The following is a 21,574-nucleotide window of genomic DNA, read 5'->3' on the forward strand; positions in this document are numbered from 1 at the left end:
AGTGTGTTCTTTAATACCCAAAAAGTAATACAGATGGGAAATTGTATCATTGTAATCGGTGGTTTTACGACTACCATGAAAAATCCACGATGTAAACTTGGCTTAAAATGGCGTGAGCCTTACAGACATGGCTTTATTTCCACGGTACGACTTGAACCGCTGCAGTCTCATGGCCACGCCTGTTTTATAAAATGCCACGGTTGAAATGAGATTTTCTCATGAGCAGTACTAAATAAGACACCTGAAATCTTTTACCGGGGGTAAAGACGGACAGCAGACATGGGCATTAAAATCTCCTCATTGGGTCTGTCAGGAAGACAGACCATTTATTATTGTGCTATGAATGGCAAAAAAGAACATGTCTTACGTTAAAGACCGCCACGCGAAGACCGTCAAACGTAAAGAAACAACGGAGTGGTCAGGCCGAAGGCAGTACCACAGTAAAGAAGCCCCATTTTACAAATCCCATGCCCGCAGCTGTGACCAATGCCCGGACAGACCCATCAAAATTTCCCCCTGGAATTTTGGCTTCTAGTTTTAATGAATCTTCTAAAACTGCCCCCTGGGACGCCACTACATCTCTGACATGAATAAGAAATCTACGACACGAGAAGGACAATTGCCATGTAAATGTAAGAAAGATAGAAATCAACCAGTATAGAATACATTATACTTTGGTATTTATTACATTTACACTAGGAATGTTGGATAATGTTGCTTGCTTTCCTTCTTCCTGATCGTGCATTTCCATGGTAGTAGCCTAGTGGGTGAGACACTCGCCTGTGAACCAGAAGACCCAGGTTCAAATCCCACTTACTACCATTGTGTCCCTGAGCAAGTCAAGTCAACTTTATTGTCAATTCTGCCACATGTACAGGACATGCAGAGAATTGAAATTACGTTACTCTCTGACCCATACAAGTAACATTAAATACAAAAACAGTAACAGTAACGAATACAGAGTATAAATACAATTTAAAAAGAAAGGCACAATATACAATTTTAAAAACACCATATACAAATAAGGGCACATGGTGGAGAGTGCAAAACCAGGAGAGTGCAAAAACCAATAGTGCAACAGAGTTTTTAGTTTAAAGTGACGAAGTGAAAGTGAGGTAGATGGCAGACCAGAGCTGCACAGAGTGACTGGTGCATGGTCAGTTTGTGTGAGTTAGAGTTCAGAAAGTTTGTGGAGCTGAAGAGGGGAGTGAGGGGAGTGGGGGCAGAGCTGGGAGGGAGTTGAGTTTCCTGACAGCCTGATGGGTGAAGCTGTCCTTCAGTCTGCTGGTCCTGGCCTGGAGACTCCGCAGTCTCCTCCCTGATGGCAGCAGGCTGAAGAAGGTTTGCATTGGGTGAGTGGGATCAGCTGCTATGCCGAGGGCTTTCTTGGTGAGGCGTGTACTGTAGATGTCTTGGAGGGAGGGGAGAGGGACACCGATGATTCTCTCAGCTGCTCTTACTGTGCGTTGGAGAGTTTTTTGGCAGGATGCATTGCAGGCTCCAAACCACACAGTGATGCAGCTAGACAGGATGCTCTCGATGGTTCCTCGGTAGAATGTGTGCATGATGGGGGCTGGTGCTCTTGCTCTTAACCTAAAGTTGCTCCAGGGGGACTGTCCCTGTAACTACTGACTGTAAGTCGCTCTGGATAAGGGCGTCTGGTAAATGCTGTAAATGTAAATGCGTCTGTCTTATGTCTGCTCAATTGATGCTTCATTTTAATCCTTAAGTGAAGGATTTTTAGCGAAACACATGAATTGAGCAACGAGCTGTTTTTATTAATAACAAACAATAATTAAACAAACATAAGTGAATAACACACTCTTCTTATTTATGAACTTAAATATTTGTATAAATTAAGCAAAATACGCCATGACTTGACAATACTATAATATATACTATAAATAAAACATTTCAGTAATTAAATAACTAGATAAATTACAAGCACTGAAAGGAATATGTTTACAAACTAATGTAAACAATTTGACTTACTCTGTGCTTAAATGTGCAACCAAAACTTTTTTTTTTTTCTTGCCATTTCCAGATTTTCGGAAAGAAACACTAACATATCAACGTGTTCCTGAGTCGGTCTTGAGCGTCTCGGCCTTACATCAGGATTGAAAACTCGTTCAGATGAACAGCACCGTGGGGCGCCATGTCATGCTATACGAAAAAGACACAAGTGCACAATATGCACCTATCGGATCCCACTTACTACCATTGTGTCCCTGAGCAAGACAATTAACCCTGACTGTCCCTGTAACTACTGATTGTAAGTCGCTCTGGACAAGGGCGTCCGCTGAATGCTGAAAATGTAAATAATCACTTTTGTACCAGCACCATCCCACATGGCAGACAGGCCTGGCCTGGATCTGGCATCAAGCCGCCACTAGCAACCTTGTGATTATGTGTCCATGGAGTCCTATATCTTGCGCCCCCAGCTATCATCGAGCACGAGTTCTATAGGGCTATCGACATGTGTCTCCTAAATCTGGTCTGGTGATGCATTGTCCTCCTTCAGATCCATAGTCAAAGTTTGCTTTATCATGTCAATTTGTTTAATGCGGTTCATGCATGCCTGCATCTTGGACCCCCAGCTGTCATCAAGTGCGAACATATTGCGCGGGACTCTGAATTTAACAGTTGGCAGAGGTTCTGTGGGGCGTTCGACGTGTGTCTCCTGAATCTGTTCTGGTGATTCATTGTCTTCCTCAAGATCCTGCGTTTGCTTTTTATTCACGTCCATTTTTGTACGAAAAAATGTACTACGAGCTCCCATAACTGAACGCGGCTTTTCAGCTGTTCTGCATCTTGCCGGCTTCGTGGCCACCTTCAGCTCTTCACAATGTTCCAGAAAGTAGTTTTCTTTCCGTGCTACCGCGTTCTGCAAGTGTCTGTTCGGAAATGACATGACCCTATCCATTTAGTTTTTCAAATCTGACTTAAATACTCACTGGTGCAATTCTAAAGAACGAACATTCTAAAAAAAAAACATCTAGTCTTCGTCTGAAAAGAAGAACTATCAACTAACATGCATACTGCTGGTTTGAAGTTCAGCGTTTATTTTTTATTTAAAATGAAGAACTATTGGTTCTTTTGAGTTTTTTAAACAGATTCTTTGCCTAATAATATACGTTCGATTACTGAATATATCTGTATGTATTGGTGTTTTCTACACACCCACTTTAAAATGAAGAACTATTGGCTCTTTTGAGTTTTTAAAAATCTTCTATGTTTAATGTTTGTTCGATTAAGATTACTGAATATATGTGTATGTATTGCCGTTGAATGAAATCTTTGTGCTTTTGGTTAAGGTTTTATTTTTTATTCACTTTGGCAAAGCATATTTACAAAAGCATTTTGAAAAACCTATGCAAGTGTATGAATAAACCATAAGGGTGGGGGGTGACAGGTTGTTGTAGGGATGAAGGTAGAAAGAGGGAGTGTTCATTTCCTAACACTGCGTTACATTTTGTTCATTTGGCACATAGATGTATCCCAAACCATGTTAAGATTATTCCCAGGGAAAGAACTGAAATGTTGTACAAATTACTATGATAGGTGTTAGATGAACAGTTGGATTTGTGGCATTCTCATGAACAAAGAAGGTCAAAACATCAGTAACCTCCTAAAAAGAAAAAAAAATGTAAAAAATCAAGTCCAGGTATCTACAGTGGTGGACAAAGTACATTAACCATGTTCTTGAGGTAAAATAGAGATGCCCAAGGTAAGGTTTTACTCCAGTCAAAGAAAAAGACTTCTCTTTAAAAGTAAAATAGTATTTACTTTCAGTTGCACTTAAGTATCAAAAATATTCACTCATCCACAGTATTTCGAGATTATTTGTTATTATCCGCAAACAGGAATTTTTTGCTGATTTTTTTCAAGAATTTTTTTTTTTTAAACTAAAAAATAGCAACTTCGCCGCTCTCTGCAGGACCATAGACAGGCTTGTTTATTAGTTTATTAATGTCAAATCATCTTACAAAGTGAAATATTCACGATAGGAGACTGTAAAAAAAAAAAATGTACATGTAATTATTGTATGTAAAAAACGGTACCAATGTAACGGAAAAAGCCAAAATGAAAGAAAAGAGAAATGCTCTCAAAATGGACGACATTAAAGATCACATAAAGAAATTACGGACAGAAATACAAGAAAGTAGACTAGGCAAGAATTAAGGGAGCTAATTAAAAGCTAGGAAGAAAGACTAGGTGAACTTGAGCATGAAATAAAGGATGAAGAAGACATGCCAACTCCACCAGCTACTAGCCCATGACTATGCTGATTCCATATATGGAATCATATATGGATTGAGAGGACACAAATTTTAATAAAGATAGAAAACCATCACTTGAAGTCTTGACCATCGTTCGGAGTAGATGCTACACACGGCATTTGACTCCCAGAAAAGTTGCCACAGACCAATCAGGATTGTCCCTTGATGTCTCTGCCTTGTCAGATAAGAGGAAGACAGTGGTCGTCGTCCCCCGACAAGGACTTTCTCGTCATGGCACCTCCAGCCATTTGCTGGCGTTTGACACCTCTTGCTTGGGGGAGGGTCGCAGCTGGATAAAGATACAAGCAGGGGTTTGGGGAGACTGTGACCTCTGTTCTTTCTCTGGCTCCAGTGAGTATGTACACAGGCCTAGAGAAGGAGTGCTGCGTTGACGGCATGAAGGACAGCCCCCAGGACTACGCCTGCGATCGGCGCGCTGACTACATCACGGACGGAGAGCAGTGCGTCAGAGCCTTCCTGCACTGCTGCAACGAAATGGCCACCAAGAGAAAGGAGAGAAGGCTGGAGACCCAAGTCTTCGCTCGCAGTGAGTCGCCCACAGGCGCAACAAGCGAATTACGTCGCATAGACTAAAAAAATCATTTCACCAGTCGACAGAAGGAAAATTCTGGTTCTGTATGACACGTACTTATACAAATGAATTTTAGAAATAGAATAATATTGTATAATATTGTCCTCAGTTGTGTGATCAGCATTTTGCTTGTTCAGCATCACACTAGACGACTGTCATACCCATCTGTGATTACGTGTCTGCTCTGGCCTCCAGGCGAGGAGGAAGATGATGATTTTGTGAGTTCGGATGAGATCGTGACTCGGACGCAGTTCAGAGAGAGCTGGTTGTGGGAGGATTTGACACTTCCTGTATGCCCTGTAGGCAATAAGAACTGGTGAGTTGGAATTGGAACTTCATATTTTCTCATATTATCCTAGAGAAGGTTCATCCAGTTGATGAACTGAGGTTCAAACTATATTTTGTCTACTAACCCACAGTGGCACAACATCTGCATTCAAAACGAGCTTCACTCAAGACTCCATCACAACCTGGGAGATCACAGCAATCAGTCTTTCAGAAAATCATGGTAATCGTATTCCGATCGTATTATCGTGAAAAGCCACAATGGATTTCAAAGCATTTTTCCCTCTGCAGGTATCTGTGTGGGCAAGCCCTTGGAAATTATTGTTACAAAGGACTTCTTTATTGACCTGAAATTGCCATATTCTGCCATCCGCAACGAGCAGCTCGAAATTAAAGCAGTTCTACACAACTACAACACCTTTGACATAACAGTGAGCTCACACAGCCATCTACTGCCCATGCTTTGCCCATCCAATTCTTACCTCTAAACGCCCAATCACTTCTCGTTCGAAGGTCCGTGTGGAACTCGTGGAAACCGACAAGGTGTGCAGCTCCGCCACCAAACGGGGCGTGTACCGTGTCACGGTGAAGATGGACCAAATGTCGTCCCGTTCGGTGCCCTTCGTGATCGTCCCTCTGGCCTTGGGCGAGCACTCGATCGAAGTCAGGGCTGCTGTCAAGATGTCACGGCAGTCGGACGGAGTGAGAAAAGTCTTGCGTGTTGTGGTAGGTCCATTGTTTTACTTTTCTGTAAATTAACCATGGTCACTTCCGATTCATTTAGCAGTAAAATGTTAACTGTATATATTGCCATTGTACATAATTGGATCTGCTGCTTTTGAAAGAGACATATGTCTAATGCGAAGGAATTTGATAATCTGTTAACACGTTTTTTAGCACTACCTACCTCTTGTGTTCTGGTGACAAAATTGCCTTTTTACCTTTAAGCTGCAGTGTCAAATTCAAATCCAAGATATATCTTGCTGATATCTGCAATTTCCCCCCCAGAAGTAGTTTTGTGTTAGTCGTTAAAAAATCCTCGTATGTAATGACGTGTTCCATTTAATTGTGGTAGGACAGATTATTGTTGTTACCTCTCCTTGCAATCACTGTCACCTGGCATACTTTTCAGATTGTGTTTTTCTGCTCTTTCAGCCACATTATTGAGACCGCCTGCTCCTTCAGCCACATTAGCATGCTAACATGCTCATTTTTGATCCAAACATTGGCAAATTTAATGTGACGCATCTCGGCCACGCCCTGTTAGCATTTTGACGTTTTGACGTTTGACGTGGCACTTCAGTCGACCGGGAATCGAACCGGCAACCTTCTGATTACGGGGCCGCTTCCTTAACCGCTAGGCCACCACTTCCCTGAAAGGTTTCCCTGAATACTCAAAGCTCCACCTACTGAAAACATGACTTGTTTTATGTTTGGATCAATTGTTCCACATAGGATGATTATATATACCTCATGTTGGATCGGGAGAGTCTTAAGAGATAGAAGAGGATGTTTTTGAGATTTCATTGTACAGCTCGCCATGTAACAGGAATTTGATGTAATTCGCACATACAAACATCGATCTGAACTAAACTTCAGACGATTGATCAGAGTCCAGCCCTGACTAACTTAATGTATGAATTTTCCAGTGAGTGTCACAGCCTGAACAAGATAATGAATGATGTTTCCATAATAGTCACAGCGCTGCCTAGTGGAAACACGAAGTAGCTTACAACATCAACTGATCTGCACCAAACTTGAAGGAATATTGGGGTATGCGGCTTCCGAAAGTGGAGTACCACACACGCCTCGAGGCGCATGGGGTACCTCAGGCTTGATCATCACTGCTTGCCGTTTTCATTTTGACAGTTTTTTTGAGATGCAATAGTGTTTTAAGATCTATAGTTGCTGATAAACTTTAAGACTTCAACAAGGCTTGTTGAATCAATCTTTTCTCGTTTTTTTAACTACTGTAAATAGAACCTCAGTGGCACCTTGGCGGATCGGTATTCAAACCGGCAACCTTCTGATTACAGGGCCGCTTCCTTAACCGCTAGGCCACCAATCAGGATTCCTCAACAGCTTCATCCCACAGGCCATCAGACACCTGAACACTCAGGGACTTTACACTCTCGACTGACACACTCACACACACACATAAACTACTCGCACTACCTTTGTTGTATTGTAATGTTATCGATCTGTAATATTATCTGTTAAGGCACCGGTCCATTTTGCACAGGAATATTTGCACTATTTTACTCCACACATTCATTATTCATTTCACCAGTTCAGCGCTGCCTGTCTCATTGTTGTCTACATGTTTTTTTGTTAAATGTTACTCTTGCACTGCCGGTGTCCCCAGTTTGTCCCCATATGTGCACTTTATGTAACTTTGTCTAATCATTCAAATGATACATGTAGCACCGGGTTCCGGACAAACGTTATTATGTCTAACATGTATTTGACTAAAATGACAATAAAGCGCAACTTCAACTTCATTGAAAAGGTTGCTGGTTCGAATCCCGAGCTGCCAAGGTGCCACTGAGGTGCCATTGAGCAAAGCTCCGTCCCCACACACTGCTCCCCGGGCGCCTGTCATGGCTGCCCACTGCTCACCAAGGGTGATGGTTAAATACAGAGGACACGTTTCGTTGTGTCACCGTGTGCTGTGCTGCTGTGTTTCACAATGACAATCACTTTTTTTGGGGTTTGTTTGTTTGTTTCCCTTCATAAAGCCTGAAGGTATTCTGACCAAGGTTGAAGTGAAAAACCTGCTTTTGGACCCATCCAAACATGGTGAGTGCTGCTGATTACCTGTTTTCAATGACCAATATGATATCTATTGATATCTATTCACTACATACATAAATTGCTTGAAATTTTCACACTGTGGGATCAAGTTTACTGCCCTTTACATTTGACCTTCTTTCTCATTTCTGGCTCAGGTGGTGTCCAGAGAGAGGAAATTAAAAGCGTGGATCTGAATAACCAAGTTCCCAACACGCCGTTCAACACTTACCTCTCAGTGCAAGGTAACACATAAATACGACACGAATTTCCATAAATTCCACTGAAACGTATCTAGTCATCTCTGGATGCTCCCTGCTTTTTTTTTATTCATTTGCATATATGTTTGTTATAAGTGGGGCACGAGTGTTAGTTTCACCACCAAGGCGGGAATGGAACACTAAGTTAATTTGGAACAAAAAATAGAATGGAAAAAAAGGCCACCACACCCCACTCTGAATAAAGTGCCTCTCTCTCTCGCTTGCGTTGGTTGGGACGCCCCCTCTTTTCCCCCCCTCTCCCAAGGGAGAGGCTCACGGCAGGTGTGAATATTCAAGATTTCATTTTTAACATTTTATTTGTCACATGCATGCAGTGTCATGCATCCTGAATGACCCGGTTTTGACTGTGCATAGTTTTATATAAGTAAATAAAATAGAACAAGGGAGTAAGAGGCCAGTAAAAGTAGAAAGCAAAAAAAGCAAGATATTATGTTCAATGAGAACATGAGATACAGGCATCATGGGTAGTGGATATGTATTCTGTTAAAGTGCATCGTGCAATAGCCAGGGTAACAGTAACAGATTACATTCAGATGGTCGGGTGTGAGGTGTGAGGTGTGGTGGCCTGTCCTGGTTCAGCATCCTTAGGGCCTGAGAATAGAGGAAAGTTCCTCCTGGGCCTCTCAGTCCTGGCCATGATGCTTCGTAGTCTTTTGCCCGGTTTTAGGTGCCATCTTTGATAACTTTGATGGCCCAAGTCCTGCATCTGTTGGTGTTAATGTGCCGCACGGATCACCCTCTGTAGGGCTTTGCGATCTGGACATGGCTGTTACAAAACCATGAAGGTACAACGCCCTTATCCAGAGCGACTTACAATCAGTAGTTACAGGGACAGTCCCCCCCTGGAGACACTCAGGGTTAAGTGTCTTACTCAGGGACACAATGGTAGTAAGTGGGATTTGAACCTGGGTCTTCTGGTTCATAGGCGAGTGCGTTACCCACTAGACTACTAGAGATACCAGGAGGGGAACGCCTCGGTTAGTGTGTTGGATAAGGACTCTGTAGCACTCTGGATCATACAGGCCTAAATATATTAAGCTGATCAGACATGACAAGCCACAATTGACAATCATTACACCGCGAGGGTTCCGATTGGTGTCAAAGGGCTCTGGGTAGGGGACGTGATGAGGGACCCACAACCCGGAAGTGAGCGAATGGCTACCTCCAAGTGCACACTATGGGATTGGGATTTACCAAGGAGTTGCTGGCTACGCATGACACGAAACGCAGACGCACACAGGGGCCGAGCCGGCGCGACGCCAATCGGTGTTCTTAAAGAGACGTTCTGCCAATCTGCCTACATGTTTCGGCACCTCTCAGTAGTGATGTGTGAAATGCATTTTTTTTTAACAATGTGTAGTCACAGGATAAATGATAGCAAGTGCACAGTGCATAAGCAGGCGTGGTCCGAGTTAACACATGCCTCAGAATGGCCTTTTACAGCATCAGGGGATGAAAGATGCCTGGAAACGGTCAGAAACTGTGACAAAACATTGAATGTTTGTACGTCCTTACTAGCAGATGGTCCTTTCTTTTTGGAATCAGTTTTCTTCAGACAGACACTCCCCATACGCTACATCTGTAAAGGCCTCTTTGAAAATAGGGCTCTTTGCATGTTTTTGAACGAATTCAATTTAGAGTAAAATGAACATTTTCTGGGCGCATTTTAAGGGGAGGAGCTAAGCCGGACCATCGAGGAGGCCGTCAGTGGAAAGTCCTTGGGCTCTTTGATTGTCCAGCCTGGGGGATGTGGCGAGCAGAACATGATCGGCATGACCCTGCCCGTCATCGCCACCCATTACCTGGACTGGACCAACCAGTGGGACGCCGTGGGGGTCCGGAAGCGAGACACGGCCCTGCACTACATCACCATGGGTAAGAGCCCCTTGCCGGACTCTCTCTGCACCCCTGGTGCTCCTGCCAGGCTTCCTCTTTGTTCGTGGGTCTCCTGTGTCATCTTTGTTTAGTCAAGCAGAGACCGTAGTCTTCACATTTCAAACAAAGAATCATATCTATGAATTGGCAATATGAAATATCTACTTCTATAGAATACAAAGAGCTTTACAAAGACATGACACAATGACAAAAATGACACAAATTTTACCAGAATGTAATTAAAAGGTTTGTCTTCAAATTTCTTTGAAATATGTTGGCACTGTCATATAGGTAAGAAGGAGCTTTTATTGTTCTTTAGAGGGTTAATGGCTCTTTTTTTTTTTTTTTTTTTTAAACGTGCAGGTTACAACCAGCAGCTTGCCTTTCGCAAGCCAGATGGATCGTACGGCGCCTGGATCCACACGACAAGCAGCACCTGGTCAGGCAGGCCCCATCCGGCCAGTTCCCTCCTCGCGTCTTCATCGCTCACTCCTCCACGCTTCACCTTTCCTCCAGGTTGACGGCATACGTGGCCAAAGTCTTCGCCATGGCAAGCGCGCTGATCAGCATCCAGGAAAATGTGGTCTGCAGCGCCATCAAGTGGCTGGTGCTGAACAAGCAGCAGCCAGACGGACTCTTCAGAGAAGATGCTCCTGTTTATCATGGAGAAATGGTGGTAGGTCGTCATGGGGCTTTACTGGTGGCAAATTTAGTATCTCGTTTGACTATTTTAGTTTTTCTTTTTTTTTTTGTCTGCAAACGTATATATTTGGGTGGTAGTGGCCTAGCGGGTAACACACTCTCCTATGAACCAGAAGACCCAGGTTCAAACCCCGCTTACTACCATCGTGTCCCTGAGCAAGACACTTAACCCTGAGTGTCTCCAGGGGGGACTGTCCCTGTAACTACAGGGTGGTAGTAGCCTAGCGGGTGACACACTCTCCTATGAACCAGAAGACCCAGGTTCAAACCCCGCTTACTACCATCGTGTCCCTGAGCAAGACACTTAACCCCGAGTGTCTCCAGGGGGGGACTGTCCCCGTCACTACTGAATGTAAGTCGCTCTGGATAAGGGCGTCTGGTAAATGCTGTAAACGTATTTTCCCGCAGGGTAACGTGAGAGGGAAGGATTCGGATGCTTCCATGACCGCTTTTGTGCTGATAGCCTTGCAGGAGAGCAGAGGAATCTGCGCTGGGACCGTGGGGGTAAATCTGACTGACGACACATCCAACCGCCCAGTCCTAATCCAAGTCCCTCTGCTAATCGGCCGCTTCATGTCTCCGCGTCTCCAGAGCCTTGAGAACAGCATAAACAAAGCCACCGCGTACCTGCAGCTCAGGGTCCACTCCCTGACCAACACGTATGCCGTTGCAATGGTCTCGTACGCCATGTCGAACGAAGGCAAACTCGACAAAGAGATCCTTTTTCGGCACATTTCCTCCGGTGGGTGCAGCATTGTCACGCAGGGATACTGTTGTCCACGTGCTTTTACGGAAAAGTCAATTTTATCAAGTACACTGAAGTCAAATTCCATTGCGGTTGGTGTACTTTAGCAGAGACAAAATCTTTTATTCCAGTTGACAAATACTTCTTAAAATCTAGATTATATTCTGTACCGACACTATTTGTCAAGCCTTGTGAGGTGAAAGGGGAGGCATAGGAGCAGGACGCTAATAAAAAATTTAAATCCATAATAATAATATAATAAAAAAAAAAAACGTGGCACAACGCAAGTCACCATCACCATGAGTTGCTGCAGGACACAGAGTTGTGGGAACAAATTCAGGCCCCGTCCACACGAGTAATACAGTCGTCCACATGGAGACGCCGAGAAAATGTCCCGAACACTGTTTTAACTCCTTCCACGCCTGTAAGTGGCGCTGTCACTTCCCGCTCTCACCCACAGCACTCTCCTTGTTTGCCGTTTAGTTCTCCTCCGCAGACGTCGTTTTCCGTCCTCGTCTATTCGTGAGAAAAGTTCACCAGCTTTCCAAACTTAACTTTAAGTTTAGTCTTTAAACCAATGGATGACGTTATATATAGTGAAAACATTTTTGATTTCTTTTTTTTTTATTTCAAAAAGTCTGAAGCACCTGCTTCAATGATCAGTGTTTGGTGATTCTCAAACTATTAAGAATGTATTAGCAAGAGATGATACGTTTGATACATTTTTTCAAAATGCCACCTGAACGGTCCCCTAAATTTTTTTTAGGGTACATAAAACCTGTGTTTTCTTTGTAGTTTTGTACATTTCTAACAGTTCCTGGTGGACGTGCTTGACTACATGCATCCAAATAAAGAAGGAAATAAACTCTACACGCTTGTTTGTTCAGATCTAAGCAGCTGGCCGGTGGCGGCCAGTCATTTGTTCACGCTGGAGGCCACGGCCTATGCCCTGCTGGCCCTGGTCAAGGTGAAGGACTTCGACCGTGCCGGACCGGTGGTGAACTGGTTAAACAGACAGAGGCTGTTCAATGGGGGATATGGATCGACACAGGTTGGAATGTGTCTGGAGAACCGTGTGTAGTTGGCTCTGAAAGTTCTGAAAACCAGCTCCGTACTCACAGAATGCTCGTGTTGCTCTAGTCCACCATCATGGTGTTCCAGGCCGTGGCTGAATACCGCATGCGGGGGGAGGAGGTGCCCGAGTCAAACCTGGAAATCAATGTGGACGTGGCAAGCAGGAAGGGATCAAAGACGTGGACCATCAACCGCAGCAACCAGCACCTGACCCGCTCAGAAAGGGTGGAGTGACTTTTTCATTTATTCTGAGCTCTATCCTGAGATCTATCTATCTATCTACCTGCCTGTCTATCTACAGGCCTATCTATCTATCTATCTATCTACCTGCCTCTCTGTCTGTCTGTCTATCTATCTATCTATCTATCTACCTGCCTCTCTGTCTATCTATCTATCTATCTATCTATCTATCTATCTATCTATCTATCTATCTATCTATCTACCTGCCTGTCTATCTACAGGCCTGTCTGTATATCTATCTATCTATCTATCTATCTATCTATCTATCTATCTATCTATCTATCTATCTATCTACCTGCCTCTCTGTCTGTCTGTCTATCTATCTATCTATCTATCTATCTATCTACCTGCCTGTCTATCTACAGGCCTGTCTGTATATCTATCTATCTATCTATCTATCTATCTATCTATCTATCTATCTACCTGCCTCTCTGTCTGTCTGTCTTTCTATCTATCTATCTATCTATCTATCTATCTATCTATCTATCTATCTATCTATCTATCTCTGTCTGTCTGTCTGTCTGTCTGTCTGTCTGTCTTTCTATCTATCTATCTATCTGTCTGTCTGTCTGTCTGTCTGTCTTTCTATCTATCTATCTGTCTGTCTGTCTGTCTGTCTGTCTGTCTGTCTGTCTTTCTATCTGTCTATCTATCTATCTATCTATCTATCTATCTATCTATCTATCTATCCACAGCTGCAGCAGCCAAATGAACTCATCACTGTTACGGTGAAAGGGACGGGTCGAGCTTCGCTGTCGGTACGTTCACCTAACGACACCAGAACAATTGCTGCCCTGCTGGCTTTTCGTAGCATTGCAGTCAGAAATGAAAGTCAAATCTAGAACAAAAATGATTTCACATCCGCATTATTGACCTGAGCGAAGTGGTGTCTTTTCCCCCCTCAGGTTGTCACCCTTTACTATGCGAAGCCCAGCATGAAATCGGTGGACTGCAGAAACTTTCAACTGAACGTGTCCCTGAGGAAAGAGCCCCGAGGTCAGAGTTCAGCCGCAGCTCTGCATTTGTGTCTGTGCAGCTATAAAAAAAAAGTCACTGAAGAGAATTGATAAAAAAAATTGACATTTACATCAATTTACATAGTTGTGAATCGGTGAACTGAAAGTGCATGAAAGGATCTTTGATCCAACATTCTTCACCTATGATTCAACTGCAGTTTCCTACAAAGGCGCCATGGAAAGTTTCAAACTGATTATAGATGCTAAGTAAGTTCACACCCCCAAACCCCCAAATCCCCTTATCATGTTTAATTTATTATTTTTAAATGTAAGTGTAAGAAATGTTATTTTGGAAAGGAAATGGAGACGGAAGTGAGTGTTCTCTTGTTGGTAAAAAGCCTGCTGTGCTGGTCTCCTCAGGTTCCTCTCGGGGGAACGGGACGCCACCATGTCCATTCTGGACATCGGCCTGCTGACTGGGTTTGTCGTGGACGAGACGGACCTCACTGCGGTGAGACCCTCCACCGACAGCGTCACACGAGTTCAGTTTTACAGGCACGGCGCTGGGAAATGAACGGTCCCTGTCCTTCTAGTTGTCCACCGGGAGGGACCGGTACGTTCAGAAATTTGAGATGGACAAGCAGCTGTCGGAAAGGGGCTCTCTCATCCTTTATCTGGACCAGGTGGGCAGGAGAACCATGACAAAGGTTTTATAACGTCACGGTTGTCATTCTGTCATCTATCGTTCTTCTCCTCGCTGTTGGTTGGCCCGGTCAGATCTCCAGCAGAAGACCAGACAGGATCGCCTTCAGGATGCATAAGGTGCTGGACGTGGGTCTCCTCCAGCCTGCTGCCGTGACTGTGTATGAGTACTACTCAGTGGGTGGGTGCATGAGTACAGTGATTCCACAACAGCTATACACACAGACACACACACAATTGACGGTGTTATTTTCCGCTCCAGAGAACCGCTGTATGAAGTTCTACCACCCAAGTAAGGAAGGAGGCGCCCTGAACAAGATCTGTGAAGGAAACATCTGCCAGTGTGCTGAAGGTAGCCTGTCATTCTCACCCCCTGGTTGTTTTATTCCGTTTCCATGTGCTACAACGTCTTCGTTCATTTCCCCACCCACAGAGGACTGCAGCATGCAGAAGAAAGAACACATTCAAGAGGACAGCCGTCTGGACGTGGCCTGCAACCGAGGCAGAGACTATGGTGTGTGTGTGTGTGTGTGTGTGTGTGTGTGTGTGTGTGTCTGTCTGTGTTAATTTCACTTTTTTTCACGTTACCCATCTGCTGTGACTCTTCTCTGCAGTTTACAAAGTCACGGTGGAGAAAGCAGACCTGACACCCCTCAGAGACGTTTATACCATGAGAATAAATAGTGTCCTCAAAGAAGGTACCTATAACACAGGCGCTACTTTTTAACCAGAAACTCACCAAGCAACGTCATTATGATATAATCTACTACTATGATATAATCAACTATGTTCACTTAATCTCAACACCCCTTGTATGTATGAGATGTATGGTATGGAGTCTGGTGTTGGAGGACCTTGATTGGCCTGCATATAGCCCTGATGTCAGCCTGATAGAACACCCGTAGGAGGAATTACACATCAAAAATTCCCATGAACACACTCCTTGTCCAAAGCCTTTCCAGACGAGTTGGAGCTGTTATTGCTGCAACTCTATATTGCGTCTTATGGATTAAGAATGGGAGGTCATGTATGTGTAAAGGTGAGCAAGCCAATAGTTTTGGCAATAAAGAGCTATGATCTTTCCTCATTCCATTAACCTCTTTGTAGTTTTTTTTTTAGTCAGACACCCTTGTCCAGAGCGTCTTCCAATCAGTAGTAACAGGGAGAGTCCATCTGGAGACACTCAGGGTTAAGTGTTAAGGGACACAATGGTAGTAAGTGGGGTTTGAACCTGGGACTTTGTGGACTTTTGGTTCATAGGTGGGTCTAACCCACTACACTACTACCACCCAAATCTTTCTGTTCTCCAGGCACCGATAAGGGGGTTGACGGGAAGCAGCGCTCCTTCGTCTCCCACCCGCAGTGCAGGAACGTTCTGGATCTGAAGGTGCGCAAGACCTATCTCATAATGGGCCAGTCCGTTGATGTGAAGGACGTAGCAGGAAGGTGAGGAGGAGGAGAGCAGCGCTGCAGTCATTGACTCTACATTTGGATTCCTAGAACTGACCTCACGTAATGCTTTCTTTTTCGGCAGCTATCAGTACATAATTGGCCAGGACACGTGGGTGGAGTACTGGCCTACAGACGGCGAGGGGCAGACTGCAGCTTTTAAAGAGAAGTACATAGGAATTGCATCTCTGGAGCAAAATCTGATGGATGGATGTTCAACATAACCTGCTTGGTGTATTTCAATGTTTTCTCTTAGTTTGTTTGAGTTCAGATTGCTCCGCCACTCTGAGGTTGAATAAAAGCAAATGAAATACATGGTATGAATTGCATTTCATTCATGTGCGTCAATCCCCATTTTCAGGGAACAGGGTTCGTCAGATAAAACTGAATAAAGGACCGGTAAGGAGTTCACTTTCTTCTCTATGTTGAGATGTCCTTTTCAAGCAATGAACAAGAATGACCACAACGACAAAAATGCCCCAAATCACACATCTCAAATCTTAATGGGCTTTGACAGACCTTCAATGGCCTCCAATCTGTGAACTGTTGGGTGAAACATATTTATTTTCTGTTATGCAAGTGAGTTTGTTGAGTTTCAGAAAAGAACTCTAGTTTAGTAACAACAACAACATTTATTTCTTATATAGCCCATAATCGCATACAGTATGTCTCAATGGGCTTTGACAGGCCCTACAGTTGACACCCCCCACACATGACCCTTCTGCACACAAAAACTCCACACAAAAGAGAGAAAAAAAGAAAGGAAGAAACGTTGGGAAGGAGTGATACAGAGAGGGACCCCCTTCCAGGGTAGAGTGAGCCTGCAAATGGTGTCAGTGCAGGGTTGGGGATGGTTTGTCCAGTAAGAGAAAAAGTCCTACAGTTGAACAGGTTGAGTAGTATAGAGCATCTGTCCATGTTTGGAGATACTGGACGGTACAGAGTAGGTTTTAGTCCAGTGTCATGGTGTACAATACGTGTCCATTATGATGCTACTGGTCCATTTGAAAATCCCTGAAGCTTTAGTTGTTACGGTGATGGTGGCTGTGGTGGCCCTCTGGTTTGTTTCCTGCTGAGTTGTCTCATCAGCAGTTCATTGCCAGGGACCAGGATCCCTCTAGTGGTCTCTCCATTGGACTCTGCGTGCTTGATTCCGTGTCTCGTACGACTGATACTGAAATACGTGGTTGACCAGCACAGGGTGGCAGTGTAATTAACTGGACACCGTGTCTGGGATTTTAACATAATACCAGAGCGAACTGGACTCCCTCATCCTCATCGTCAAGATGCTGCTGATGGTGAAAATGGTCCCAGTATCGCCATCAGTCGTATCTCTCACCAGCTCAAGCTTTCACTGGCACTTGCACTACACCCTGCAGATACCGTTCGTACTGTACTTCAAGTCACTACGGTTTTTAGAAGTCGAAATTAGTGAACTCTCGAAAATGATCACGAATAATTACCGCAAATTTTTCAGAATGTTACACATTCTGTTGTCACTCAGAGTAAGGGTGGCCTGACTTCGTAATAGGTGAATTTAACATATGAATACGATTAGACTGCGAGGCTGCATTTCAACCCTGCAGCTCAATGTTTAGTGTCATTTATGATACTGTTTTATTTCCCAAAAACGGAGCCGGCATGTTATTTCATATGCGTCCAGGCCACCAAACACAGCTTTGCAATTTTGCACGGAAAGCTTCTTATCTTCACACCGGGCAATTTGGAGAGAACCCAACATCCGCAAAGTATCTCTGATCCTCTGTATGCTAAAAATGAAAGGGCAGGGTTAGAAGGTAGACTGGGAATATGTGTACATAATTTCAAAATTGCTGTGTATTATATGAACCTTTCAAATTCAAATTCAAATTTTATTTGTCACATACACAGTCATACACGGTATGATGTGCAGTGAAATGCTTTCTGCAACTGCTACGGACCACAGTATTGCAAATGTTGCAAGTAAACAATGAACCAATATGCAAATATTGCAAACATAACCAAGTATTACACTTTTACGTCTTTAACATAAAATATGTGTAACTGGTAGGGTGAAGGTGTGCAAATGAGTTACAGTTTTTACAATGTTTAAAGAAAGAAGAAAGAGCCATAAAGAAAGAGCAGTAAGGACCTAAAAAGCGCAGAGTCATTTTGTGCAAAGTGATTTTGTGCAAAGTGGTTTTGTGCAAAAGAGTCCGGAGTGATTGGAGGTGAAAGTGCATGAGTTCTATGTACTGTTGTTGTGAACATAAGCTTGTGTTTTTGCACCGTGTTGAATTTATCATTTTATGCATCCATATTTACCTATTTACATCCCCATTTTACAACAGAATTTCCTCTGTGCAGCGTTCTAAAATAAAAAGGTGGTGGCAGGCAGCGGTTCCAGTTCCTCCGGGCGCGCCGCGTTCTGCCGCCTGTGCTCCAGGGGGCGCCGTCACCGCCGCCGGCGGAGGAAGGAACGCTTGCTGTTGTCAGTTTACGTCCGGCCGCGTCTCCGGAGCGCGCTGGCGGGAGAAAGTGTCCCGGTGTGGCGGTAATAAAGCGTCGCCGAATCTCGGCCGGAACGACACGACGAGCCCCGCGAGCGGAGCCGCGACCGTCCGCCGCCGCGAGAGAGAAGCGGAGCGCCGCGGCCGACCGGCAGCGGGACGCCGGGGAGCCGTCCGAACAATGGCGAAGGTCCAGGTGCTGAACGTGGCGGTCCTGGACAACCCGAGCCCGTTCGGCAACCCCTTCCAGTTCGAGATCACGTTCGAGTGCATGGAGGACCTGCCGGAAGGTTTTTATATCCGCTCCGTCTTCACGCCTCGGCAGTCGGGCGCCCGTGACGTCACGGTTCCACGCGTCTGCGGTCGAGTAGCTAAAATATCGCGTAACTTGCTGGTGCTTTCTTATATTTTTTATTTCATTTTTGTTTTTTTTTGTTATTTACCGCGGTTTTCTTGAAATTTGGCGCCGGCGCGGAATTTGGGTTTGGGAAATTGTTCCGCCCAGCCCTCCCCCTCGCGGGTGGGCGTGTCCTTGCCTCTTTCGGCCAACCGGATTGGCCGGCCCGTGCGTCACTCGTATGTTTTAATACTGCGTCGACGTCGAACGTACCGTGTAGTTCTGCAGACGTAAAGCTCTTGTTGACAAACGAAGAAAAATTGACAAAAAACGAGTTTGAGATTCTGGTTTGTGCTAATTATTATTTTAATTTGTTCCAGATTTGGAGTGGAAGATCATTTATGTGGGTTCAGCAGAGAGCGAAGAGTACGACCAGACCCTCGACTCTGTTCTGGTGGGCCCGGTTCCAGCAGGGCGGCATATGTTCGTATTCCAGGTGAGTTCGGGTGGGGCGTTTATTCCTCTGAAAGCTCTGTCTGATTTATTTCCATTTTTTTTTCGGATAGATTAAGAGTTTTTGTGGTCGCTCATTTTCTGCAGGCGGAGGCCCCGAACACTGCGCTGATCCCTGAGAGCGACGCCGTCGGTGTTACGGTGGTGCTGATCACCTGCACCTACAGAGGTCAGGAGTTCATCCGCATCGGTTACTACGTCAACAACGAATACACAGACCCAGAGCTGCGCGAGAACCCGCCCATCAGGCCAAACTACACACAGGCAAGGCCCACGCAACAGTCAAAGTCAACTTTGTCATCCCACCGCATACAAGCGCACAGGGAGGCGAAGGGACGTAGTGCAAATGGAAAAAACACACAACACATTGTGCACAGACCCATATGGGGTGGTAGTAGCCTAGTGGGTGACACACTCGCCTATGAACCAGAAGACCCAGGTTCAAATCCCACTTACTACCATTATGTCCCTGAGCAAGAAATTTAACCCTGAGTGTCTCCAGGAGGGGGGACTGTCCCTGTAAATACTGATTGTAAGTTGCTCTGGATAAGGGCGTCTGATAAATGCCGTAAATGTAAATATTATAGTGCAGGTCGAGACAAGTAATAGCAATATGATAATATTTCAGTGTATGGCTATATTTACTATAAAGAATATTATATAATGGTAGGTAGTGAGAGATTAAAGTGCAGAACTGATGTTCAGTTTGCAAAAAAAAAAAAAAGTTGTACAGATGATTTAAGGCTTAAGGTGAGGTGATGTGGATGATCCTGGGGCAACGTTGAGGAGCATTTACAGCATTTACCCTGTACGTTTGCATCTCGTTTTTTGTGAGAAGAAACGTATTAGGTGCATTTTTGAATGGTGCGGGCACTGTCTTTCTTTCCCATTTGTTCTATAAAATAGCAGTGGTGGCCAAAATCCCGAACAATTTGTGTCCCCTGGTTAACTTTTTTTGGATTTTAAGTTCTCACCAAATATTCTTTCTCTTGTTACAGCTTCAGAGAAACATCCTGGCGTCGAACCCCCGCGTAACGCGCTTTCACATCAACTGGGAGGGCGCCGCCGACAAGATGGAGGATTCCGAAAACGTAGACCCTTCCCCCAACACCATGCTCCCTCCGTCCTGCCTTCCGGGAAAGGCCCCCCCACTTGCACTGGTGCCTGATAACTCGATGGACTGTCTTTAAACACACACACACACACACACACACACACAAGGCCTAACTGTTCAAGCTGTTTTCCTCTTTCTTTCGTTTTAAGTATGAAGATGCTGCCTTGTGTGTGTATAGATTAGTGCCCGTTTGGGGGCGAGCGGCGCAGCCCGCCCCGTCCATTTATACACGCCCAGATTTGAAAGAACTTACATGTTATGGGCTCCGTTCCACTTCTGATTTTGAGAGAGAAAAATTCTGCCTCTGCCCGGCGGTGGACATGGGCACTAAGCAGACCAGAGCACCACGGTACCGTCGTCTGTCCACGCCAGGTGAGATTGGAGACGGTGAGCGGTCCAGCAACCTCCTGTCCACTAGGAGGCAGTGTGGCCCAAGCAACCTGGGTTCTCTGCCTGATTAAAGCAAGCCTGAGGGTTTTTTTTTTCTCCATTTTATAATCAACAGTTGCTCTTATCTGCTTACGTAAATACCTGCCGGTTAGTGAGCGTTAATATTTGATATTGCATTCTTTTTGTCACACAATTATCCAGGTGCATTTTGATAAAATTTCCCTGTGCAACATTGGAAGCCGAAATCATATTAATAAAATTTTTTTTTTTTTTTTTTTTCCTTTTAAAAGTAGTTTCTAAGTAAAATCAACCTTGTGTCTGTGTCTGTCTTTTTATTTTGTCCATAAATTGTGATTGTATGTAACATGCTTCTCAAGGCTGTCGGATGCAGTGACTGCGTCCTCTTCAGTATCTAGGCAACGAGAAGGGGTCTGTCGCTTCCGCCTGCCATGTTTTTATCACACCATCTAGCCCGTTTGGCGGCCTGTTTTCCACGCAGGCCGCACGACGCGGCGGGGGAAAGATGGCGAGGTTTTTACGCGCGAGTTCAGACCCTCGACGGAACCTTAAATTCCGACCAGCCTTCTAAAAATAACCTCCTGACGTCACTCGGCCAATGAAAACGAGGCCGGGCGTGAGGACCAATGAGAAGGCACCTCGAGGGTGTGGGCGTTTCCTCAATGGGAGGAAAAATACGGTTCGACGTGGGCGGGGCCCGGTTTCTGTTGACGGACCAATCGCGACACCTCACGCGCCTGAC

The 21,574-nt window shown here is 44.7% G+C and overlaps 2 protein-coding genes across 3 annotated transcripts in view; both read left to right on the top strand.

Annotated features, from left to right (window-relative positions):
• LOC114772588 (complement C3-like) overlaps positions 1-16,273 on the top strand; it is a 28,116-nt gene extending 11,843 nt beyond the window's left edge. The window contains exons 17-41 of one of the 2 annotated variants that reach the window (XM_028965474.1): positions 4,633-4,827; positions 5,068-5,188; positions 5,292-5,380; positions 5,449-5,588; positions 5,671-5,883; positions 7,896-7,956; positions 8,106-8,192; positions 9,900-10,103; positions 10,467-10,542; positions 10,620-10,779; positions 11,214-11,309; positions 11,397-11,547; positions 12,438-12,601; positions 12,691-12,849; positions 13,560-13,622; positions 13,770-13,860; positions 14,039-14,087; positions 14,241-14,331; positions 14,414-14,503; positions 14,598-14,703; positions 14,785-14,874; positions 14,956-15,036; positions 15,137-15,220; positions 15,833-15,968; positions 16,057-16,273. In XM_028965474.1, coding sequence (XP_028821307.1) covers positions 4,633-4,827; positions 5,068-5,188; positions 5,292-5,380; positions 5,449-5,588; positions 5,671-5,883; positions 7,896-7,956; positions 8,106-8,192; positions 9,900-10,103; positions 10,467-10,542; positions 10,620-10,779; positions 11,214-11,309; positions 11,397-11,547; positions 12,438-12,601; positions 12,691-12,849; positions 13,560-13,622; positions 13,770-13,860; positions 14,039-14,087; positions 14,241-14,331; positions 14,414-14,503; positions 14,598-14,703; positions 14,785-14,874; positions 14,956-15,036; positions 15,137-15,220; positions 15,833-15,968; positions 16,057-16,195 — 2,936 coding nt within the window. In that variant the 3' untranslated portion in view covers positions 16,196-16,273. The remainder of the gene's footprint in view (positions 1-4,632; positions 4,828-5,067; positions 5,189-5,291; positions 5,381-5,448; positions 5,589-5,670; positions 5,884-7,895; positions 7,957-8,105; positions 8,193-9,899; positions 10,104-10,466; positions 10,543-10,619; positions 10,780-11,213; positions 11,310-11,396; positions 11,548-12,437; positions 12,602-12,690; positions 12,850-13,559; positions 13,623-13,769; positions 13,861-14,038; positions 14,088-14,240; positions 14,332-14,413; positions 14,504-14,597; positions 14,704-14,784; positions 14,875-14,955; positions 15,037-15,136; positions 15,221-15,832; positions 15,969-16,056) is intronic. The other variant, XM_028965475.1, reaches the window with a different exon arrangement.
• A 2,149-nt stretch (positions 16,274-18,422) lies between these two features.
• Positions 18,423-21,066, top strand: LOC114772596 (histone chaperone asf1b-B). The gene is made up of 4 exons (XM_028965482.1): positions 18,423-18,750; positions 19,178-19,293; positions 19,398-19,574; positions 20,309-21,066. Exons 1-4 carry the CDS (start codon positions 18,642-18,644, stop codon positions 20,498-20,500), a joined length of 594 nt encoding a protein of 197 aa, XP_028821315.1. The 5' UTR covers positions 18,423-18,641; the 3' UTR covers positions 20,501-21,066.
• Positions 21,067-21,574: the final 508 nt, after the last annotated feature.

The sequence above is a fragment of the Denticeps clupeoides genome, unplaced genomic scaffold (genome assembly GCF_900700375.1).
Source record: "Denticeps clupeoides unplaced genomic scaffold, fDenClu1.1, whole genome shotgun sequence".
Classification (NCBI taxonomy): Eukaryota; Metazoa; Chordata; class Actinopteri; order Clupeiformes; family Denticipitidae; genus Denticeps; species Denticeps clupeoides.

Coding starts and splice junctions, on each gene's coding strand:
- LOC114772596 (XM_028965482.1), top strand. CDS start 18,642: ATGGCGAAGGTCCAGGTGCTGAACGTGGCGGTCCTGGACAACCCGAGC. Junction 18,751..19,177: donor CATGGAGGACCTGCCGGAAG/GTTTTTATATCC, acceptor AATTTGTTCCAG/ATTTGGAGTGGAAGATCATT. Junction 19,575..20,308: donor TCAGGCCAAACTACACACAG/GCAAGGCCCACG, acceptor CTCTTGTTACAG/CTTCAGAGAAACATCCTGGC.